Source organism: Diabrotica undecimpunctata, chromosome 1, assembly GCF_040954645.1.
Source record: "Diabrotica undecimpunctata isolate CICGRU chromosome 1, icDiaUnde3, whole genome shotgun sequence".
In the NCBI taxonomy this organism is placed as follows: domain Eukaryota; kingdom Metazoa; phylum Arthropoda; class Insecta; order Coleoptera; family Chrysomelidae; genus Diabrotica; species Diabrotica undecimpunctata.
Window position 1 is genome coordinate 172,558,445 of NC_092803.1, and position 22,070 is coordinate 172,580,514.

Here is a 22,070-nt window from a genome sequence, read left to right on the forward strand (position 1 = left end):
ACGATCTCTTTTTGTCGAAAGCCGGTAAAAATTTAATGTATGCAAATTTGTTTGTTGGAAGCTTAAGAAAAAAAATCAAAATGTATAATTTGGGCATTTCACAGAAATTAAATAAATAGAATTTTGTATGTTTGAAAATGCTAGAGTATGATTGGTGATTAGAGAAACTTATTTTGAAGAGGAGAGGGGTTATCTGTTACTATGCCGTAAACAAATAACATTAAAGTCGAGGGAGTTATATACTAAAACGTTTTTTACCGGTTTTGTTTTTTTAACTTTGTTAAGTTTGTGTTGAGAAAGAAAGTAATTTTATTTTTGAAATTATTTAATTTAAAATAAAAGTGAAAGCAGTTTTGGTGTATTGTATGCTAACTTAGACCAGAATAGCAGGTTTAATAGCAACAGTATCTGTAAGTAGAACCAATATATATTTGCATAGAAAGAACTCAGTATCCAGGAGGTAGAAGAGTTTGTTCGGTAGGAAAGATACATGTTAGGTTTTGGAAGCAGATCTAAGACAGACGGTTAGCGAACGAGTTCTACACGAGATTTCAGTGAGCGAAAATACATACGAAAGACGATAGCAACAGCTTCTCACTTTAGAACAATTGGAAGAGTTTGTGAATAAAGGCCTGGATGATACCTATGATGATAATTATTGCCTGTAGGACTATGGAGAAAAGAACAAGAAAGCCGTTGGCCCTGATAACATACCGACAGAGATGTTAAAGCTTATAAATGAGGAAAACATTGGAATACTGGTCAAGCTTTTCAATGATGTTTATTCGACTGGTGATATCCCTGAAGATTGGTTAAAGTCCGAATTCATAACACTACCAAAAAAACAACGTCCGAAAAACTGTAGCGATTATAGAATGATAAGCCTTATGAGCCACACTTTGAAAATATTTCTACGCATCATCCACAGTAGAATCAGAGATAAATGTGAAGAAGATCAGGATGAAACACAATTTGGCTTCATAAATGGACTGGGAACTCGGGACGCCCTCTTTGCACTAAATGTATTACTGTAGAAATGTCGAGATCAAAGGAAAGACGTCTTTGCTGTATTTATTGACTATGAAAAGGCCTTTGATCGAGTACAGCATCACAAATTAATTACAATATTAAAAGATAAAGGAGTTGATAGCAAGACATACGATTCATAGAAAATTTATACTGGCGTCAAACAGCGACAGCTTGCATAAACGGAAAATCAACAGAAATATGTAAAACACAGGTGTCAGACAGGGTTGTATACTATCCCCACTGTTATTTAATTTATATTCAGATAGACTATTTAAAGAAGCGCTGCATAATTTGGAATGGGGCGTGAAAGTTAATGGAACTCTGATAAATACAATCAGATATGCAGACGATACAGTTATTTTAAGTGATGACATGACTGGATTACAATGCCTGGTAAATGCTATTGATACAGTGGGAAGAGAGTTTGGCCTAAACATAAACTGTTCAAAAACAAAACACATGGTGTTTAGCCGTTTAGCACATCAAGATGCACGATTATATGTTGATGGTCATATAATTCAAAGAGTGTCCAGTTTTAATTATCTTGGTTGCCATATTACTGAACAACTAGATCCAGATCAAGAGATAAAACGTAGAATCGAGATAGCTCGCACGACATTTTTAAAAATGAAGTCATTCTTCTGTAATGATAACCTGCAACTTCAACTTCGAAAGCGCATGGTTAAATGCTACATTTGGTCAGTCCTTTTATAAGGTGTCGAAGCATGGACATTAAAAATATCCACCATTAATCGTCTGGAGGCCTTTGAAATGTGGGTGCACAGACGTATACTAAAAATTCCATGGACGGCTATGCTGACAAATGTGGCAGTCCTTGAGAGAGCAAATGCTGCTCGCGAGCTGCTTGATAACATCAAATGTAGAAAGATGGCCTATTTTGCACACGTAGTAAGGGGAGACCGATATAATATTCTTCAACCTATTATGATGGGTAAAATCGAAGGACGCAGAGGAATTGGTAGAAAGCAGGCCTCTTGAAGAATATCAGGGAGTGGACAGGAATGAGGAAAGCTGAGCAACTCTTTAGAATAGCTCAAGACAGAGACAGTTTCGCCATGTTAATCGCCAACGTCAAGGGGACTTGATAGGGCACGTATATAGCCTTATATTATAAGTGTAGCACTGGATCTAATTTAAGTACAACTATTGCTTCTGGTTTAAGCTCAACAAACTCATTCATCTCTCAGGTAGCAGTGATAAAAATTCTGGCGATTCAGTTTTGAATTCAGATTATTATACTGACGAGATTTGTACTAAGAATACAAAAACCTGAGTATACTCATCTGACAGTGATTTAGAGCCAGAGGTAAATAATAACAAGGACCATGTGGATGTTTCATTTTCCATAAACATCAGAAGTTAAGTGGTCCAAAAGACATATCGAAAATCAAAGGTACTCACCGTAGATGTGTTAACTGCCGTTCGAATAAGAAAAAGAAGATGGTCAACCTCATTTACCAAAAAAGTGATTTAGCATTATGCAAATAATGTTTTTCTATATATCATCAGAAATAAACGACATATTTTAGAGTTCCTTCACATTTAAGTCGTTAATTAGAAACCGAAAAGATCCCGAGAGGGCTCCATTAGTCCGAGAGGAGAGGGTTGCATTAGTCCGAAAACTTTCTGGGATGTAGCCCGGAAGTGTCTTTTTAATTATATACCTTTTATAAAAGATCTTTAAATAAAACTTTTAAAAGAAGTATACATTACTTGGTCGAGTTTTCTCAGAAAATGGAAGAAACGAAACAACTCGAATTCAATTTTGGTTAATGATTATATAAAAGTCTGAGCTATTTGTTAAAATTTACACTTTAATTATTCGAAATACGTATTTGATAAATTGATAAATTAAAAAATTGCAAAACGAAATATAATACTATAAGTAACAACCAAATAAGTTAATAAAGTCAATACTTTATAAGACAGATACAACATTTTGTGAAAGTTGCAGAATATTTTTAAATTATGTACGTAGGTACCTATTTATTGCTTTTTTAAGAAAACTTATATACCTGAATGGCCTATAAAAAATTTTAGCTTATTAAAAGGTATTTTATAGAGAAGTGGAGAAGGGGTTAGAAGGTTCTGAGCCTTACTACCTGTTGATCATTTCATAGCAACTGAAATGACCGCTAGCTAGTATTCGAGATATAGAACAGTGAACAACATCGTTCATAAAAATATACGTGCAGGCTGAGTTACCTGAAGAGAATCCTGACGAATTTACTTCTTTGAAAGAAACCTTTGGAATCTACATAGCAAGGATTATATTACCTGTATATGGGTAGCGGGTAGGAACTCCTTTGGATAGTCCTATCAGAAAAAATAAATCAATCCCTGCCCTCCGCAGGTTCCAGATGTTTCCGGATCTGGGAAACTAGTACCTGCTTAGGGTCCCTTGTCCAGGGTCACGGATGAAGTCCACAACGTCAGCTACGGCTGAGAAGAATACCTTTGGTACGGTGTGGATGGCGGAAGTGACAATTTCTTGATTTTAGGGATTGTATAAAATCACTCACCAACCCGTCTAGCCAGCGTGGTGTTTTAAGGCTAAAAAAACCTCCTGGCAGGAATATGGCGATATCTAAAACAAAAGAAATGGGTCCCCAGGTGGGTATACCATACAGTAATAGCAAATCCCACTCCTTTGAAGAAAAAGGACAGATTCATGGAATCTGGGGGAAGCAAGAAATCGCTAAAAGCATATTTCTAAGAAATATGAACATAAAGTAGAGCAATTCGTAGAAATATCTGAAAGAATTGCAATGATTAGGCTAAATGTAAACGAAAAAATAAAATACATCAAATCATTTCGATAAAAACATTTCAGCTCGTTTGAGAAATGGGCCTGATTTAGTCGTAGTAAAAGTGCATTATCATACTGCTTGTACGTATACTTTTTATGAGGAAAGAACTTAAAGCAAAAGGGGTCGATAACATGTGAAATCACTAAGAATGTTATTATTTTATACATTATGAAATTTTCTATAACGTAAGGATTGGACTTTACCATATTAACATTTTTTAGATAAAGTTCCCTTTAAATTCTATCTTTTAATAGTTAGAAAATAACCATTTTAGCAGTTTTTTGCAATCTACATATTATGGATTTGCTATTTTTTCTTAGAATTTCAATGTAATGTGGAATCTTAGGTTTTTCCAGTAATTATACTGTAAATCTTAATAAATAGGACAACATTTTACATATTTAATAAAGGATTTTTCGAATTTCAGTCTTTTCTTTTTTTTACACCATCAGAAAGAATAGATTTCTGCAAACAAAAACACACAGGCCTTTTTAAAAAAGCGTGAATTTTGAAAATCTTAGCGTGAGAATTTTCTATTGAAAATTAGAACGCTTTTTCGATGTTAAATAGAGGGTTCAGCGTAGAAGTGAACCAAGTCCACTTTATCTACATTTGAGCTACAGAGATTTAAAGTTACAGCTTGATAACGAACTTACCAGTTAACATTTTTAAAAGTATATGTAACTTAGACATTTACATTGCTTTTATTGGCCAAATTTGATGTAATAACCGCAAAAAATGCAAAAAGTGGACTTGATTCAAATGTATTCTGAAGAATTTTAGGAAGATAATGAACCAAATCTAAGTGTTGTTAATACACTTTATTTTTAGATCTACTTAGAGATCATATTAGAAATAATAAAACAAAATATCACTTCTGAAAGGAAAAGTTAATTGCCACAATAAAAACGAATCGTCGTAGTCGGTATCACTTCCTTCAGTCGCTTCGTTGTCCTGGGTTCGACAAGTTGGCTGATTCCTTGGAAGGTTTCTGAAGTATCCACGGTGAATAAGGTAACAGAGACAACATGTCCTCCTTTTTTTTTGAAATTCATTTGTCTTCTGGTTCGGTAAAGCTGATCCTGCTGTACATACAGTCAACAACATTTGCACTCCCAAGTATTTTACTTGTCTTTTTCAAGATGTACAGAGTTCGAAAACTCGAAATTTCACTAAAAGATGATTTTATTTTTATTTGGAAAGGTGCTCCTTTTTTAAACCTCAACCACCGTATCTTAAATTAATTGATTTGCCTACCTCCAGTGTCCTTTTTTCTATTTGTGATTGAATCTTCAAGGGATTTTGTGCTCAAAAATTTTTCTCGTTGTAGTTTTACAACTTCAAACTGAGGCTTTTTCACTTTTGCAGTTCTAATAATGTTATACCAGTTATTAGGCACATTGATAGTTCTATGTTTCTTGGCTGCTATCTCTATTAATCCGAATTCTGTATCATTGGGAAGGAATGAGTAGTTTGGTATTATACATTTTAAATTAATTGTTTTTACATCCAATAGAGGGTCTAGAACAAGTTTCAGTAGATTATGGCTAGTTTTTATATTCCTATTTTGCCCAGTGCATGAGTCAGAAAACATAACAACGTATTTGAATGTCATGGCATGTTAATACAAATGTTTCTTAAGGCATGAAACTAGATCTTCGGAACCCCTTTCACCATTAGTCTTACCCCTGACGTGCATATAAGCAGTGATGTTATTAAAACAATGAATGCCAAAGTTGTAGATATAAAGATTTGTCTTATAGTAGGTTACGTAGTTGTGAGTTTCAGAAAAGGCAATGCCTTTTGAAGGTCAAATGTTCAAACATATTTATCCTGCAAGGCCTCCGCAGGATCTTTTTTTTTTGTTCTGCGCGCTCTTGTTCTGTTGGCCTTAAGTGCAGTTCTCTTTCTATCTTTGAGTCGGCTGTCTTTTTCTCATCATTTTCAGCACGGATTTTTTGAAATAACTTGTCAAAGTTGCTGCAAGTGTCTTTTGAAGAAGTTTTAAAGTGCAAGTTAAATTTTTGGCTGAAGACTTGGTAGTAATATTTTTTTTTCACAGGATTTCTGTTTTCACTTTCACATTTCTCTTTGTATAAATCACACATTTTTTAAATTTGGACTTAGGTATCTTTTGTTCTCATTATTCTTTCTTGTATAGTGGCTTTAGTAGCAGGGAAATAACTTTATAATATGGTCAACAACATCTGAGTCGTCAATTTTACGCGACGCTGCTTTTCCTCTTGCATCAATAACGGTAGTAACTTCTGTTTTATTTAAACATCTATATGTACGTTTTGAGGCATTTACAGTCATATCCAGAGTAAAATATCTTCGATTGCGTTGCCTTATTACTGCGAGATGTGTACCCTTTACCGCTGTTACGATTTAACTATCTTTTGTTAACTTTCCAGTTTTCAAAGTTCCTGAGGCGCTTTCTTCGTCATGATATCTTTTCATTTTTCCAATATAAAAGGAATGGAGAAAGAATGATGTTGCTGTTAGCAGTATCCGAGACAGGTATGATGTCGCCTTGAGCTCCATCACCATAAAACAAATTAAATTGTAAAAAATAATTTCCCATACAAAACATATCTATAAGACAATCAAGAGAAACAAATAGACAAAACTTTTTGTTCTCTAATATGTTGTACTAGAACTAATTTATTTTAAACATTTTATTTCATCGTCCGTGATTTAAATACCTTTCTCTCTTGATGTACTGGGTTGAGTCAGATCATGAGAAATTTTTTCGGTTAGAAAACTCTTGGGCGGACGCTTCCATTTAAATTTGGCCGACAGAACAGCCTTGTTGTAGTCAGATGAAGTATCATTCTCTAAAAAAATATATGATATATGTTTACTGCAATAGGTCAGGCTGGGATACACGTTTCAACCAATATCAAACACTTTGAATAGCAGTCCTAAACTAAACTATAACAACATTATATTTACCTTTGTCAAATTCGCCTAACGATCACACTTCACCTGATCCAGATGAAATATCCATTACATAATACAACTAGCCAACAAAAATAATGTGTAGTAAACTGTCAAAAAGCTATAACTTATGGTTTAAAGTACGTCAACACAGAACTGTACACAGTAAACAAACACTACCTGGACTTAGTTCAGTAGTATTCTGACAGAAAATAATAATCTGACAGTAAACACCAGAACTTGCTGCTGCCTAGCGAATATTATCAGAACTAGGACTTGGTTCATTATTACACTGAAAAATTACCTAGTTGGTGCATGTTATAAGCGTTATTAACTCGTAAATGACAAAAAGTGGATTTTAAATCGAAATAATTTAGTGTGGAATAATTTAAAAGTGTGTTTAAGATATACAAAGGTAACTTTTTACCAAATTTCATGAATAAAAAGTTTTTTTTTGTGGACGACAAACAAAAAAGAAACAATAGATAGGATTTAAAAAATTGAAATATTTCCATTTAGAATAATTTTAACAAGGTGGCTTGAACCAATGTTTAATTTAAAAATAATTATAAACCTTCGTTCTTTAGAACTTTAACATTATATTGACTACAAAACCAATCCAATCAAATAAACTGTTAAAGTGTCATCATCATCATTGGTGCTACAGCCCTATAAAAGATCCTCGACCTTCCCAAGTCTATTACGCCAGTCAGTTCTATCCATTGCCAACTGTTGCCAGTTTGCTGCGCCTATTTGTCTACCATCCTCATCTACACCATCCCTCCATCTGAGTTTTTTTCTACCCCTTTTTTACTTCCCACAGGTTGTGACATAAGGATTCTTCTAGGAGGGTTGTTCTGCTGTGATCTTTCCAGATGTCCTGCCCATCTTAGTCTTCCTATTTTTATAAAGGATACTACGTCTTTACCACCAAATATATGTTTATATCTGTGATATATCTCGTAGTTGTACCTCCTTCTCCAAACACCATTTTCACAGATGCCACCAAATATTCTTCTCAGGATCCTTCGTTCAAATATAAGCAGGAGATTTTCATCTGCCTTGGAAATGGTCCATGCCTCTGACCCATATGTCAACACTGGTTGTATAAGGGTTTTGTATATGGTTATTTTTGTTTTTTGGCTTAAGTTTCTGCTTCTCATATGTCTACTCAGTCCAAAATAGCATTTGTTTGCTAGGATTATTCTTCGCTTGATTTCTTCCGTCATGACGTTCTCCTTAGTGATCAGGGAGCCTAAGTATGTGAATTTGTCCACCACTTCAAAGGTAGAATTATCAACCGTGAGTTGGTGGCCGATGTTTCTGGCTCTATTGTTGGGTGTTGATGCCATTATCTTAGTTTTATTTTCATTTACTTGCAGGCTCATATTTTTTGAGGCGTGTGACAAGGTGGTATACATTTCTTCTAGCTTGCGTGTTGTGCGGGCAACTAGATCAACATCATCTGCATATGCCAAAATTTGGGATGATTTATTAAAAATGTTTCCTCTGCTATCTATTTGGGCATCCCTGACCGCCTTTTCCAAAGCTATGTTGAAAAGGAGACACGCCAGCGCATCTCCCTGTCGCAGCCCAACATGCGTTTCAAATGCCTGTGATTGTTCGCCCTGTATTTGGACTTTGCAAACAACTTTACGCATTGTAGCCTTAACCAATCTTATCAGTTTATCGGGGATGTGGAATTCATCCATGGCTTCATACAATTTATGAAGTTAAACTTCTGAAATGACTGTTAAAGTGTATGTTACCTTAAAAGAAACCCGATTGTCAAAGTATCCAATAAATTTTGCCAACATCATTAGCATTTTATATTTTTATAGAATGGGGTGCGCATAAGCTAAACTATGAGTTTAATATGTAGGAGGGCTTTCATACTTATCTAACCCATTGTCACAAAACCTTAAAATTATATAGTTACCTTCTTCACATTCAGCATCGATAACCACATCGTCGGAACATTCACCTGCTATTGAGTTGGCTGCTTCGTTAGCTAAAGCAGCAGCATTCTTAGCTTCTGTGGCTTCATCTTTGACTTCCTCTGATGCAGACTTTGCGTCTTGAGCCTTTGCTATAACTGCATCTAATTTTGCTCCGTCTTGATCGCTTTTATATTCTTCTAGCGCCTCAACAAGGTCATTAATTTTTTCCAGAGTTGTCTCTGCCTTTGTTTCAGTATCTTCGGATTCTTGTTCGGCATCTTCCGTTTTTCCTTGGAGATCTACTAATTCTAGAATACACAAAGCATGCCTTAAAATAATTTTAATGTGAATAATAATACCATAAATGTTAAACTACATCAAAATAACGAACAAATTCAAATTAAAAAAAGAATATGGTTGGAGGATTAGAGGATTAAAGAGTAAAATATAAAAGGTAAAAGAAATAATAAATTAGACTTACTCACAATCAATTTAATTTAACTATCCAGACGACCGGTTTCGCTTTCTACAATATGCAAAGCATCTTCAGGTCTCGATACAAAGTTAAATAAATGCTGAAATAATAAACCCATATTAGGGTGTTGTCTAATAAAGGGTTACTAATATGGGTTTATTATTTCAGCATTTATTTAACTTTGTATCGAGACCTGAAGATGTTTTGCATATTGTAGAAAGCGAAACCGGTCGTCTGGATAGTTAAATTAAATTGATTGTGAGTAAGTCTAATTTACTATTTCTTTTACCTTTTGAAGTGGACTCACACAAGCAACACATTCATGATTTTAGTAAAATATAAGTCAAAATGTTTTAAACAATCTGTAGTATTTTTAGTAGATATCTTAGTTGGTAATTTAGTTAATAATATTGAATAAAGTGTACATGGTTACAGTAACTGGTAAGTCAAGTAACAGCACGGTGTTAGAGCAGCGATATCAATTATTATAGATTATTGATTTATCACTGACCATATAAATCCAAATAAAATAGCCTTTTATCGATATTATATTACCCCAGTCGATGAAGATAAAAAGCTGAAAAAATCTTATACAGATATTTTAAGGTTCTAAGAAGTATATGAAGAGTAGCTGATGAAAAATCTGTGAAGACGTTCAGCTGATTTTGTTTTCAGTTTTTTAAACAATCTCAAAAAGAGAAAAACATATTTTTTGCGTATATAAAGTTTATTGTACATTCTAGAAAACATTCTAGAAAAACATGTATTAAATAAAAGTTGTAAATCATAAAAAGTTCTTTATTTTGAGGGTCTCCAAAATAAAATATATAAACAATTGCTTAAAATAACTATAAACAACACGTATTTTATTTTAAAAGTTTTTCAATTTGTTTATTCCGGAGGGAGATTATTTAACCAACTGTGCTTGCCCAAACAGTCACTCTAGAGGTATCTTATAAGGCGCAATCGATTCTTTAAGGTGTCATTTATAAGGCTTATTAACAGGTTGAGCGCCGATGCATAAAAGCCAAAACTTCCCCGTGGACCAACACCGTTTTTTGTCATTTTCTTTTAGTTTTTTGTATCTTATGACTTCGCGCGAAATATTTTTTGTTTTTTTTTTTTGTTAGTTTTTGATAAAAATCGAGCAGACACCGGTGTCTGCTTCGGCCCTACAGGTTAACACAGCAGACACCGGTGTCTGCTTTGGCCCTATAGGACGGCGAAGCAGGCACCGGTGTCTGCTTTGTCCCAGCCGTTTGCACTTGTGTCGATCCAAAGTGTCGTCGAAATGTTCCGATTCGATATCCGATCTTGCAATTTTACCGCTCATACACATTGCCTCGACGTAAATTAGGTTAGTTTGTTATTGCACGTGGTGATAAACAGGTGCATGTACTGTTCAAAATGACGAATCGTGGAAAAAGGATGGTGGAAATGGTATTACATTCAAAAGAAGACTCTGGTGATGCTTCTGAAGGTAGGTAGAACGTCTATATTACTACACAGAGTTGTTTAAGTCAAACCAACAAACGAAAAGCGCAGCTAATGTCAACACATTTTATTGTTTTTTTTTGCACAAATGCTGTACTGTTTTACAAAAGCTTATCTACTATATTTCCCACGTATTTGATGATAGGTTCTTATTTATTTTAGATCCTTACGATACGGATTCTGAAGAAGATCCAGGGTATATTCCTAATGGGAGCTCTGAAGATTATTCTAGTAGTGATACAGAGGATGAAAATGGTTATCAACCGCCTAAAAAAACATCCAAAATATTTGAACAATCAGATCCGGGCCCATCCAGTTCTTCTCGCCAGATTTCTCCCATTCAAACTACAAGAAAGTTTACTCCTCAAGGAATGGAAAGTGAAACAGAAGCCAGTTCAACAGAAGAACCAAACTTGGAAAATACTGATAGTCGCCAAATAATGGAAAGTGAAAGTAACCTTCTTCGAGATCTCTCACAATCAACTTGGGGGCCTGTTTGTGGTAAGCATGCATTTTTTGAAGAAACTTTTTCAAGTGGAATGAATGCAGTATGGCAGGGCGCGTTGAAAGGAGAAAAACCAATTCAATATTTTTTATCATTCCTTGATTTTGAAGTATTAGATTTAATCGTTGACCAAACAAATCACTACGCAACTCAATATGTTATAGAAAATGTTAGCCTTACTAATAAAGCCCGCATGCAACAATGGGAGCCAACAGATAGAACAGAAATCTTACATTTCTTTGGCATATTGGGTTATATGGGCATTGTCAAGATGAACTCCCTTCGAGATTACTGGTCTACTAAATGGCTCCTAAAAAGCGAAGTTTGTCGCAGTGTAATAAGCCGCAATCGTTTTGAAAATCTTCTAAAAATGCTCCACTTTTCTGATAATGATCTTTGACCTGAAGGAGATCGCTTGTTCAAAATTCTGCCTTTATTAGACAAGCTAATATCAAACTTCAAGAAGTTGTATACTCCCGATAAAACTTTCTGTATTGATGAGACCATGATACCCTACCAGGGTCGTTTAATTTTCAAACAATATAACCCACAGAAGGCTCACAAATATGGCATAAAAATGTTTAAGTTATGCTGTAATAATGGCTATATATGTAATCTTAGCATTTATGCGGGAAAGGAGAAAGAACAAACCAAAAATAAATATGTATTGGTCTCAACACAAATTGTCTTGTCTTTGTCTCAAGAACTTCTGGGTAGTGGTAGAATTTGCATTACTGACAACTGGTACACAAGTCTACAACTCGCAAACATACTTCTCGATAAGAAAACTCATTGTTTGGGTACGTAACGTGCTAATCGTAGTGGGAATCCTTCTGATGTTGTAATAAAGAAATTGAAAAGGGGCGTAATTGCTGCTCAGGAAAATGAGGAATATGCATCCTCAAATGGCGAGATAAAAGAGATGTGCTAGTTCTTTCTACCTGTCACACCGATGAGACACTGTAGGTTCAACGCCGTGAAAAAGCGATTCAAAAACCAAAAGCAGTAATCGATTATAATCGCGGAAAAAGCTTAATCGACATATCTGACCAAATGTCAAGTTATAGTACTGCTTTACGCCGCACAATTCGGTGGTATAAAAAAGTGGCCATTGAGGTAATCCTGGGTACATCAATGGTAAATGCTCATTTTCTTTACAAGGAATGCGAAGGGAGCACCATGTCTATAACCGAATTTAGAATGTCAGCTATAGAAAACTTATTGAAATTCGGAGATGACAATGAAATCAATTCTGGGCCGCAGACGCAGACGGTTCAGAATCTTCGAACTCATGTTTTTTCCAAATTAGACTGTAAAGCTCGAGAAAACAGAAAATACTGTCGAGGCTGTTACAAAAAAAAGCAGGAAGAAATATTAGCGAAAAGCAAGGTCAAACGTGTCACAACATTTTGTTCTCTTTGTGAAGGACAACCAAGATTTTGATTAGAGTGCTTCAATTTTTACCATAAAGAGTAATAATTTTATTGCACTGGAAACCTTATATTTTTTAAACATTTATGTTGTACCTTTATAATTTTAGTTAATTTGCTTCATTCTGTATTTTTTGCTTCATTTAAAGTGATTAAAATATTTTATTGTGTTTTTGTAGTTTTGAAAAAAAATGAAAAAAAAAAAATAAAAAAAAAACAGCTACTAAAAACCCAGCATCAGATCACTATTCTTCTGGGCCACGTCAGACATGCTAGCATATTAAAACGCGTTAAAGTGTGTCTGCCTGGCCAGTACAGATACAGAGCAGACACCGGTGTCTGCCATGGCCCGGAAGGAAAGTACCAGAGCAGACACCGGTGTATGCTACGGCGCTTAACCTGTTAAAAAAATTTAACTATTGTATTAAAATTGATATTAAAAACAGTTTAAAAAAGGCCTGACTTATTAGCTTTAAAACATTTATAATAATTTTGATATTTTATGTCACACGGTTGTATGTAGGCTCAATAAAAAGGTGGTGAAAAAGCACACTTTCCAAAAAAACAAAACTTTTTATGACTAATAATAAAAAACAAGTTGAGATATTGCAGCACACAGTTCTCCCCTTCACTTTTCAGTAGCGGTATTTTACGAGTACCATTATTTTAAAGGGCTATAACTTTTTACTTCTTCACTTCAAGGGGAGACCGGGGTTTGTTGTTATACGGGGCAGGTTACATTTAATTTTAATTAACTTAACGAGATGGCAGCACCTTTAACTCGACGTAGTCAACGCGGTGCATACACTCACTACATTTTAACGAATTGTAGTTAGTGTGGCTTAAGGCTCTGACGTAGACTGACCATTTTTTGTGTTTTTAGTAGCACTCACTTTAGTAATTTTTCTGACATATGTCATTCTGTGTGTTCTTATGTTAGTCTTGGGTCTTTCCCCAAAAGATCATAAACAGCTTGCTTTTCAGTTTGCTTCAAAAAATAATGTAACTGTTCCTGATAATTGGACCAAATTTGAGACTGCATCTGCTGACTGGCTAACAAATTTTTTAAAACGCCACAATGAGTTATCCATCGGTACTCTCAGGCTACGAGCTAGAGCAAGCCACAAGCTTTCATAGACACAATGAAAATTTATTCTTTGACAAACTCTCCAATGTATTAAACACAATCTTGGAGCAAACGATATTTACAACTTAGATGAAACCGGGGTAACTATAGTTCAAAAACCTGCAAAAATAATAGGATCAAAAGTTGTGGAGCAAGTGGGGGCGGTCACTTTAGAATTGTCTTTGTATAACTTTTATATGTTGTTTATTTAAAATAGAAAACGGGTTAGAAGAAATAGGACTCCCGATGATTGTGCTCAAGAAGTAATATTACATAATAAGGGATTAAGCTATCGTGCCGTTGATTTGAGATTGAGATTTGCGCATACAACTAGTTCTTTCAACGACAAAGTAGAACTCGATTGACTACAGCTATTTAAGATCGATTCATTAGACTCCGTGCTTTAAGGAAACGCTTTACAACATATAGGAGTATTTTAATGCAGCTATCACTAGTTCATCATATTAAGTCCAGCCTTGACACTGGCAGAAGACGTCTTTTGGAAGAAAATCTTTATATCCGAGTCCCAGCTCGAGGCCCTGCATTTTAGTAAAAGTGCAACATAAGGAAGACAAGATTGTTTAATGGAGGCTCTATGATGTTTAGAGGTTGAATTTCCTTGCCAACAAGAACGGATTTGGTGTCTTTACGTTAAGACTCTTTAAATAGCAAAAGGTACATTACAGAATTTTGTTTCTTTCAACTCGTTGTTTACTTCGCACCTTATATAGAAAATAATTTCATCTTAATGCATAATAATGCAAGGCCTCACGTATCACGTGTCATTACTGAATATTTAAGTAAAGTAAATATTCAGACATTGAACAGTCTCGACCTGAATCCGATTAAACACTTATTTATTATCGGTAGGTAATTAGGACTTCGTCAGCCAATTCCTGCTTCCCTGTAAGATAGATAAATTATGATTATTGATATTTGAAACTCCATAACCAAAATCATTTAGCGCGTGAAATAGCAAATTTCGCACGCATAACCAACATTTAAAATCACTGGTAGCTTCAAGCACTGTTTCTGAGAGACTGGTTTATTCTACACAAAAAGTACTAATTATTATTTTTGTTAAAATTATCTTAGCTACATTTCCTATTTGAAATAATTCTTTCTACGGCATACAGATCCTTGAAGATCCAATGAAGATGTTTTTCAAATGATCAATTCAGAACGTCTGCTCATAAACACCATAAAGAGGAGAAAAACAGAATACTTCGGCCATATAATTAGACGACATAAATACCATCTACTTCGCCTTATAATACAAGGAAAAGTGGAAGGAAAGAGATGGATTGGTCGAAAGAAACTTTCATGGCTGCGTAATCTTAGACAATGGTGTGGTTCCACAGTAGAAGAATTATTTCGCGCAGCAGCCGACAGAGAAAAGTTTCAGGAAATTGTAAACATGATGACGGCCAACGTCTGAATACGGACACGGCACCCAAAGAAGAAGAAGGTACAGATCCTTGGTAACTCGATGCCTTCCGTTTCTCTACCTACGAGGGTGGATTTAGAAGGAAGCCCAGGGATAGGAGTGGTAAACTTTTTGCATCTTTTTTAGGGTCCCAAAATTGACAATCTCAGCAAAATTTAACTTATTTCCATGATTTTTAGAGGTCAAATCTCTGAAGACTAGACTTATAATTTTTGGTGATGCCAAACTTTTGCGGTTATGTGTGTAATCAATAAATTAATTAAACATGTTTTCAAAAATCCATGTTTTATGGCTTAAAGATTTTGACTACTCTCTCTCTCTCTCTCTCTCTCTCCCCCTTTTTCTTTCTTTCTCTCTTTCTCTCTCTGTATCTCTCTCTCTCTCTCTCTGCATGTATTTCTCTCTCTGTCATATACACATACATACAATGTTATTTAATATTAAAGAATCGAAGTTAGGGCCAAATTACTTACCTTCATGATCAATCAAAACATCGTCTTCAACATCTGGAACCGGGGCGGTTGAAACTGTAAGTCAATTTACAATTAATCATGTTTTTTATTGATCACATAAATGATGTTTATGTTTATATTGCTTTTCTCAAGTTGTGTAACAATAAAGATGTTACAGTATTAACTATTAACATAAGTTTGCATCGAAAGCAATAGTTTACATAACATAACGCCATTTTCATAATAAGAATTCTTCAAAAATGTTATCAGCTATCATCAGAATATATGCAAACACCACCTTTATTTAACAGTCTCGACATTCAACTACAAATTGTTTTTCTTCTAAATGTGCCTATCTTCTAGAGATCTTGGCGACCACATTGAACCATCCTATTCTATTCACAGGAGCTCGAAATAGATCAGTTGACCTTAGACCAATCCACTCCTAAGATTGGCCAGCCAGGATGTATTGTACGTCTACGTCCAGGGCCTCCCCTACCCTCAATTTTGCCTTTTAGAACCAACTGTAGAAGTCGGTATTTATTATTACGGATCACGTATTATTGTTTATAAGTTGGCCATTTACAGCAATCCCATCTTCTGATTCGTCCAAGGCCTCTCTAAAGATGTTTTCAGAATATATGTTAAATAATGCCGGTGACAATATGCAACCCTGTCTAACTCTTTTTTCGACTGTGAAGATCTCCGACAGTTCATTTTCTAATCGCACTGTTGCTTTTTGAGATTAGTCTTATATCCTTACAATCGAGTCCTGATGTTTTTAGGATATCGATTAGTTTCCCATGTGGAACTTTATCAAATGCCTTCTCGAAATCAATGAAACATGCATGCACATCGCAGTTGACATCACTGGCTCTCTGTATTCAAACTAGCAAACTAAAAAGTGCTTCCCTCGTTCCGAATCCTGCTCTGAATCCAAATTGAACTTCACTCAGGCGTTCTTCTAATTCGGTGTTTTACTGTTGGGTACTGTTGGGAAAATGTTCTTCACATTTTTTATAGATGGCTTTTTTAGGAAGTGGAATGAATATTGATAGTAGCCAGTCTTTTGGTACCAAAAGACTGGCTACAAATTGTTAATGGAGACCAAACCATAGTACATTTTTTGTATATACTATCCACTAAACAAATGGAGATCAGGTTGATATTGATGGCATCATGTAATTTGCTAATAAATTAACTTTTGTGATTAGTTAAAACTTTTAATAAAAACCTGGGAACACTGTTCGTAGGTTCCCTTATCCCTTTCCACTCCCAGCATTCAAGAATACAGCTTTCTAACATCTAGAGAAATTATGAAGGAGTAGAAAGCGAGTTAACTTAGTGGGGTGTAAAATTTTTTCTCGATTCAAGAATAATATGTGTTGATAATCAACACCATGTGTTGATAATAATCATCTGCTCTTGTTGACAACAGTTGATTAATCAATCGCTTCTCTTATTTCTGGTTTCCAGTCCAGAAGGTCCTACGCATTCATAAGCTGCACCTTCTTCCAATTTGGCGTTAAATCATCAAGCAGTATTGATACTTTATGTTTTTTTGTTGATTTTAATATCAATTCAATGTCACTGTTAAACTTTTCTTCATCGTCTATATCTGCAGTTCTTCTTCTTCTTCTCCTTCCTTTTTATAAGCAATTCTGCTTGTTCATTGGTGGATTAATACCCCTATGGAAGGTTGTCACTCCATCTTTTGCGCGGTTCTCTGATACTTCTTCTGCCGATTGATGACTTATCTTAGCTATTTTGACGACACAGATCTCCTCCATTCTACTTATGTGGTTATTCCATTTTTTTTTTATTTTGTGTCCATTCATTATACACTGTACGTTACATTTTCTTCTAATGTCTTTATTTCTCTTTCGATCTCTCAGCGTCTTTCTTTTAATTATTCTCAATACTCTCATCTCTGCAGGTTCCAGTAGCCTTTGCGTTGTGGCTGTGTCGGGTCTTGCTTCTGAGGCATATGTCATTATTGGTCTTACACTGGCTTTTTAAATTCTTGACTTCATCTCAGTGTTAATGTGTCTGTTTCGCCATATAGTGTTATTAAGCCACCCTGCCAGTCTATTTGCTTTTTGTACTCACTCCTTTGTCCAGGTCTCCATAGCTAGACAGTGTAATACTCGCATAAAATTCGCAGTTGGTGCATATTATATGTATGAAGTTTACGTTACTAATATAGGACTCTCATTTATAACATGATAAATCTGTTATATAGCACTTTTGAAACGCAGTTTTTTTCTGGAGCATATCTTAAGATGATTCGAGTGTTCAACGTCCAGACGTTAATCACCCAATACGAAGAATTACTAACGTGCAATTTCATGAGAGGAGCAGGAGGGGAAGGCCAAAGAAGACCTGTGGGGAGATGCTTAGGCAGGACATGTTGGTAAAGGGGGTTGATATTGATATGACCCAAGACAGAAACTTATGGAGAAATATATGGAGAAATTGATATGACCAAAGACAGAAACTTAATTGGGAAACCCGACCCCACATAGGGATAAACGCAAAGAGAATGATAATAATAAAGGGATGTGATAAAAAGTATATCTTTTTTGTCTTTAATATTAATTATAAAAAAAGTACAAAAAAAACTTACCAGTAAAGATGCAGAAAGCTAAAATGAAATACAATTGTACCTGAAAAAAAAAATAACTATTATTGTGATTATACAAACATTGTTTATAACTTATTAAGGATTTGATTTTTTTGAGTTGAAAATAGGAATAGATTAGAATATATACCATTAAAACACCATGTAGAATTTAATAATTAAAAAATCGACTAGTATAATATGTCTAAATAAAGGAAACTAAAGTAGAAAAGTATACTCAAAGAAACTGAAGGTCACTAACTAAGAATTAAATGTTACAATAAATTCGAATAGGTAAAAACCGTGTTAAATTTATAACTTCATTAATCTGTAAGTCATCTTTAATTTTTAGAATTAGATGTCCCAAAAATTGCATTTAAATATGATTGAAGTATTCATTTTTCCAATTTTATGAAATAATACAGTGGAACAGTAGGCGTTACTGTATATAGTAGCGTTACTGGTCTAATATATAGTAGAAGCCATTGATATTAATATATGAGAATGTAATGCATGCTTACAACAGCAAATTTACTAAGACGTAAATTGGAGCTGCAAGGTCAGATAATAGAACAAGTGATGGAATTTAAATATCTAGGCATCAAATTATCTAGCTACAGAAAGCTCGAAACCAAAGTGAAAGATCAAGAGAATAGAGCAAACAGAGCCGCAGGCTGCCTAAATGAAACAATATGGAGAAATAAAAATATCGGGAAAGAAAGGAAAGGCAGAATTTACAAAACAGTCATCAAAAAAATAATGACATACGCGGCAGAAACAAGACCTGACACAGAGAGGACAAAAAGGATGTTAAAAACAGCAGAGATGAAAACACTTGTAGAAAAATTGATTGTAAGACACTATGGGACAGAGCTAAAAGTACAGATATACGACGTAGATGCAAGGTGGAGAACATCAAGAACTGGGTAAGAAATTGAAGAGTAAGTTGAAACGATCGTATAAGCCGAATGAAACAAATAGAGTAGTAAAGACGGCAAGAGACGGTTCCCCAATAGGAAGACGATCAGTAGGAAGACCACGAACACAATGGAACGACAACTTACTGGAGGCACATTGAAAAACAGACAGAGTCATGTCTATATAAAAAGATGAAGAAGAAAAAGAAGAAAAGAGAATGAACTAACTCGACACACATACATTTCCCTTGGATAAGGGTATTAGGCAAGGAGACACTATCTCTCCTAAACTATTGACCGCTTTATTACAGAATGCCATGAGAAACTGTTGTAAACTACAACAGTTAAAATATTTTAAATAGAAATACATTTTTGGCCAACTACCCTTAATGTAATTTAAATCCATGTAGCCTTATCCCCCGCCGTGGTACTTACCCCCGCTACGTCTTGAGGGGAACATTTTGTCAGTCAGTCAACGAGTAACATCGGTGAATGTGTACCGGATGGGGTATACCTTTGCTTTCGTAGAGACGCTCTCGTATTGTTTTGGCTCTCTAAATTGTGTTATTACCTGCCTCGTAGAATTAAGTAAATTGTTTAGTGCTACTGTACTGTCAGTAATAAAGTATTATAATGTACCAAGTTGTGGTTATTGATTTAATTATTGAACCAGCTCTTGGAAAACAACAAAAGTCTAAATTAAGTGTAGCTACTGACATGTATTCTGTTCGTACCCTATTTGTGTAATAGTCAGGTTGTGTTTGACTAAGCTATATACAGAAACAATTGGAAAAATATAGGAGTCGGCATAAATAAGTAGTTTCTAAACAACTTGAGGTTTGCAGACGACATAGTCCCTATTGCAAAATGGGTAGATGATGCATGTCAACTTCTTCAAGACCTTCAGAGCTCTTGTACAAAAGTTGGTCTTAAAATTAACTTTTCCAAAATACGTTACATGTCCAAACTTGTACTGGCCAAAAACAGTTCAACTAATGGCAGGCAAATTGAACAAGTTTATACCTATAAGTATCTGGACCACGAGATTAAATTAGGAAGAGACAATTGAACAACAGAGTTAAACAGGAGAATAGGACTATCATAGGTAGCTTACGAAAAATTGAGGAAAGACTTTAGATGATATATTCCCATGTGCTTGACAAGAAAGGTCTTTGATCAATGTATACTTTTACTTCTAAAGTATGGAGAAGAAACATTGACCCTTACTAGAAAAGTAATCAACAAGATACAAGTGGCACAGAGATCAATGGAGAGACCAATGTTAAATATATCCCTCAGAGTCAGAGTTTCAAATCAAGTAGTTATTAGAAAAACTGATATTACGGACGCAGTTAAAAGAATTTCAACGCAAGGATGGAACTGGTTAGGACATGTTGTCAAAGTCAGAGATAGAAGATTAACCAAGAAAAGTTTAGAATGGAGACCTAGACACAATGCTTATGGTAATCGAGGACGTCCTACAACACGACACGACACGGTGGTCAGACGACATCAAGCACATCTAGCACAAGTGGATCAAAACTACTGGTTTGTTATAAAATATGCCTCTAAATTTAGAGTCAAGAACTGATATTATATTTTTATACGATTGATTGATATGGGATTAATAAATTCATGGCCTTTCTACAAACAAGTCAATAAGTCAAATTACACTTTATAAGATTTTCGTCGATCTGTAACAGTTCCCTACCTAAAATTGACCCTTAGTACAAGAAGTATAGTAGGAAGACCGTGTACATCACCATTAAAGGTTTCTATGGACAAAAGATTAGATGGGAAAGGATACTTCATGGAAAAACGTGAAAAGCAGAAACGATGACAAGGAAAAAATTGTAAAGCCAGACCACCAACATTATTGTGTAAAACGTACTCTAACATTGTGTACAAATTGTGTTATACAGTATCATAAAAATAATCATGTTTTTCATTTTTTAATCATCAAAACAATAATATTGTCACTTAACGTCTCATAAATTTTGTAGTATTGTAAAGCTTTTTGCCATGTACATGACTGTACAATGGGACAAGGTAAAGTTATCGATGAGAAAATTTGTTCAATCATTATTAGATTTTTTAATTCTGTAAATTCCAATTCGGAAATCGCGAATATGTTGCAGTTGTCATGTTATAGTGTAAGAAATATATTCAGAAGATACAAAACTACAGGTTCGGTCGTCACAAAACCTAGAAATGTACGAAAAAGCAAAATACCCGAACAAGATCGAAGGGCATTAAAACGCATTATAGTGAAAAATCGACGAGCAAATTATATAAAATTTCATTTTATTTTAGGCTAAGGAAAATCCACTTTTAATTCGCGGGAAAAATGACGCTTTTCATCCCGACTGCGAAGAGAAAAGTCAAATTTCCTGCATCTGTCATGATCTGGGGCAGCATGTCGTCCAAAGGTGTGAGAAAGTTACATTTTATTGATGGGATTGTAAACACGGACAAATATTTAAATATTTTAGAAGAATCTCTTTTACCGATTATGGAACACCGTTTAACATCAGCGATTTTGTCTTTCAACAGAATGTAGCAGGTTGTCATACCTTAGAGAAGGGTTTTGAATGGATTAAAGACCATGGTATACCACTTCTGGAATAAGTTTCTAACAGTCTCGACTTGTTCCCGATAGAGACTTTGTGGTGCAAAATGAAAAAGCTTTGAGAAAACATCCTGCCATGTTTGTCAAAGAATTGAAGGAAAAATTGCAAGAACTATGAGGTTCGTTTACATCAGAATTTTGTCAGAACTTGATAAAAACTATGCCTCGAAAAATTGTGGATGTCATTAAAAATAAAGGAAGATGTAACTCAGTGGTAAACTTTCACATTTTTTTG

The 22,070-nt window shown here is 34.8% G+C and overlaps 1 protein-coding gene across 1 annotated transcript in view; it reads right to left on the reverse strand.

The window, feature by feature from the left end:
- Positions 1-22,070, reverse strand: part of LOC140441336 (uncharacterized) — a 36,781-nt gene that overhangs the window by 14,102 nt on the left and 609 nt on the right. Inside the window, exons 2-4 of the mRNA XM_072531992.1 lie at positions 18,296-18,335; positions 15,691-15,744; positions 8,740-9,048 (exon numbers count right to left, since the gene is read on the reverse strand). Coding sequence (XP_072388093.1) covers positions 8,740-9,048; positions 15,691-15,744; positions 18,296-18,335 — 403 coding nt within the window. The remainder of the gene's footprint in view (positions 1-8,739; positions 9,049-15,690; positions 15,745-18,295; positions 18,336-22,070) is intronic.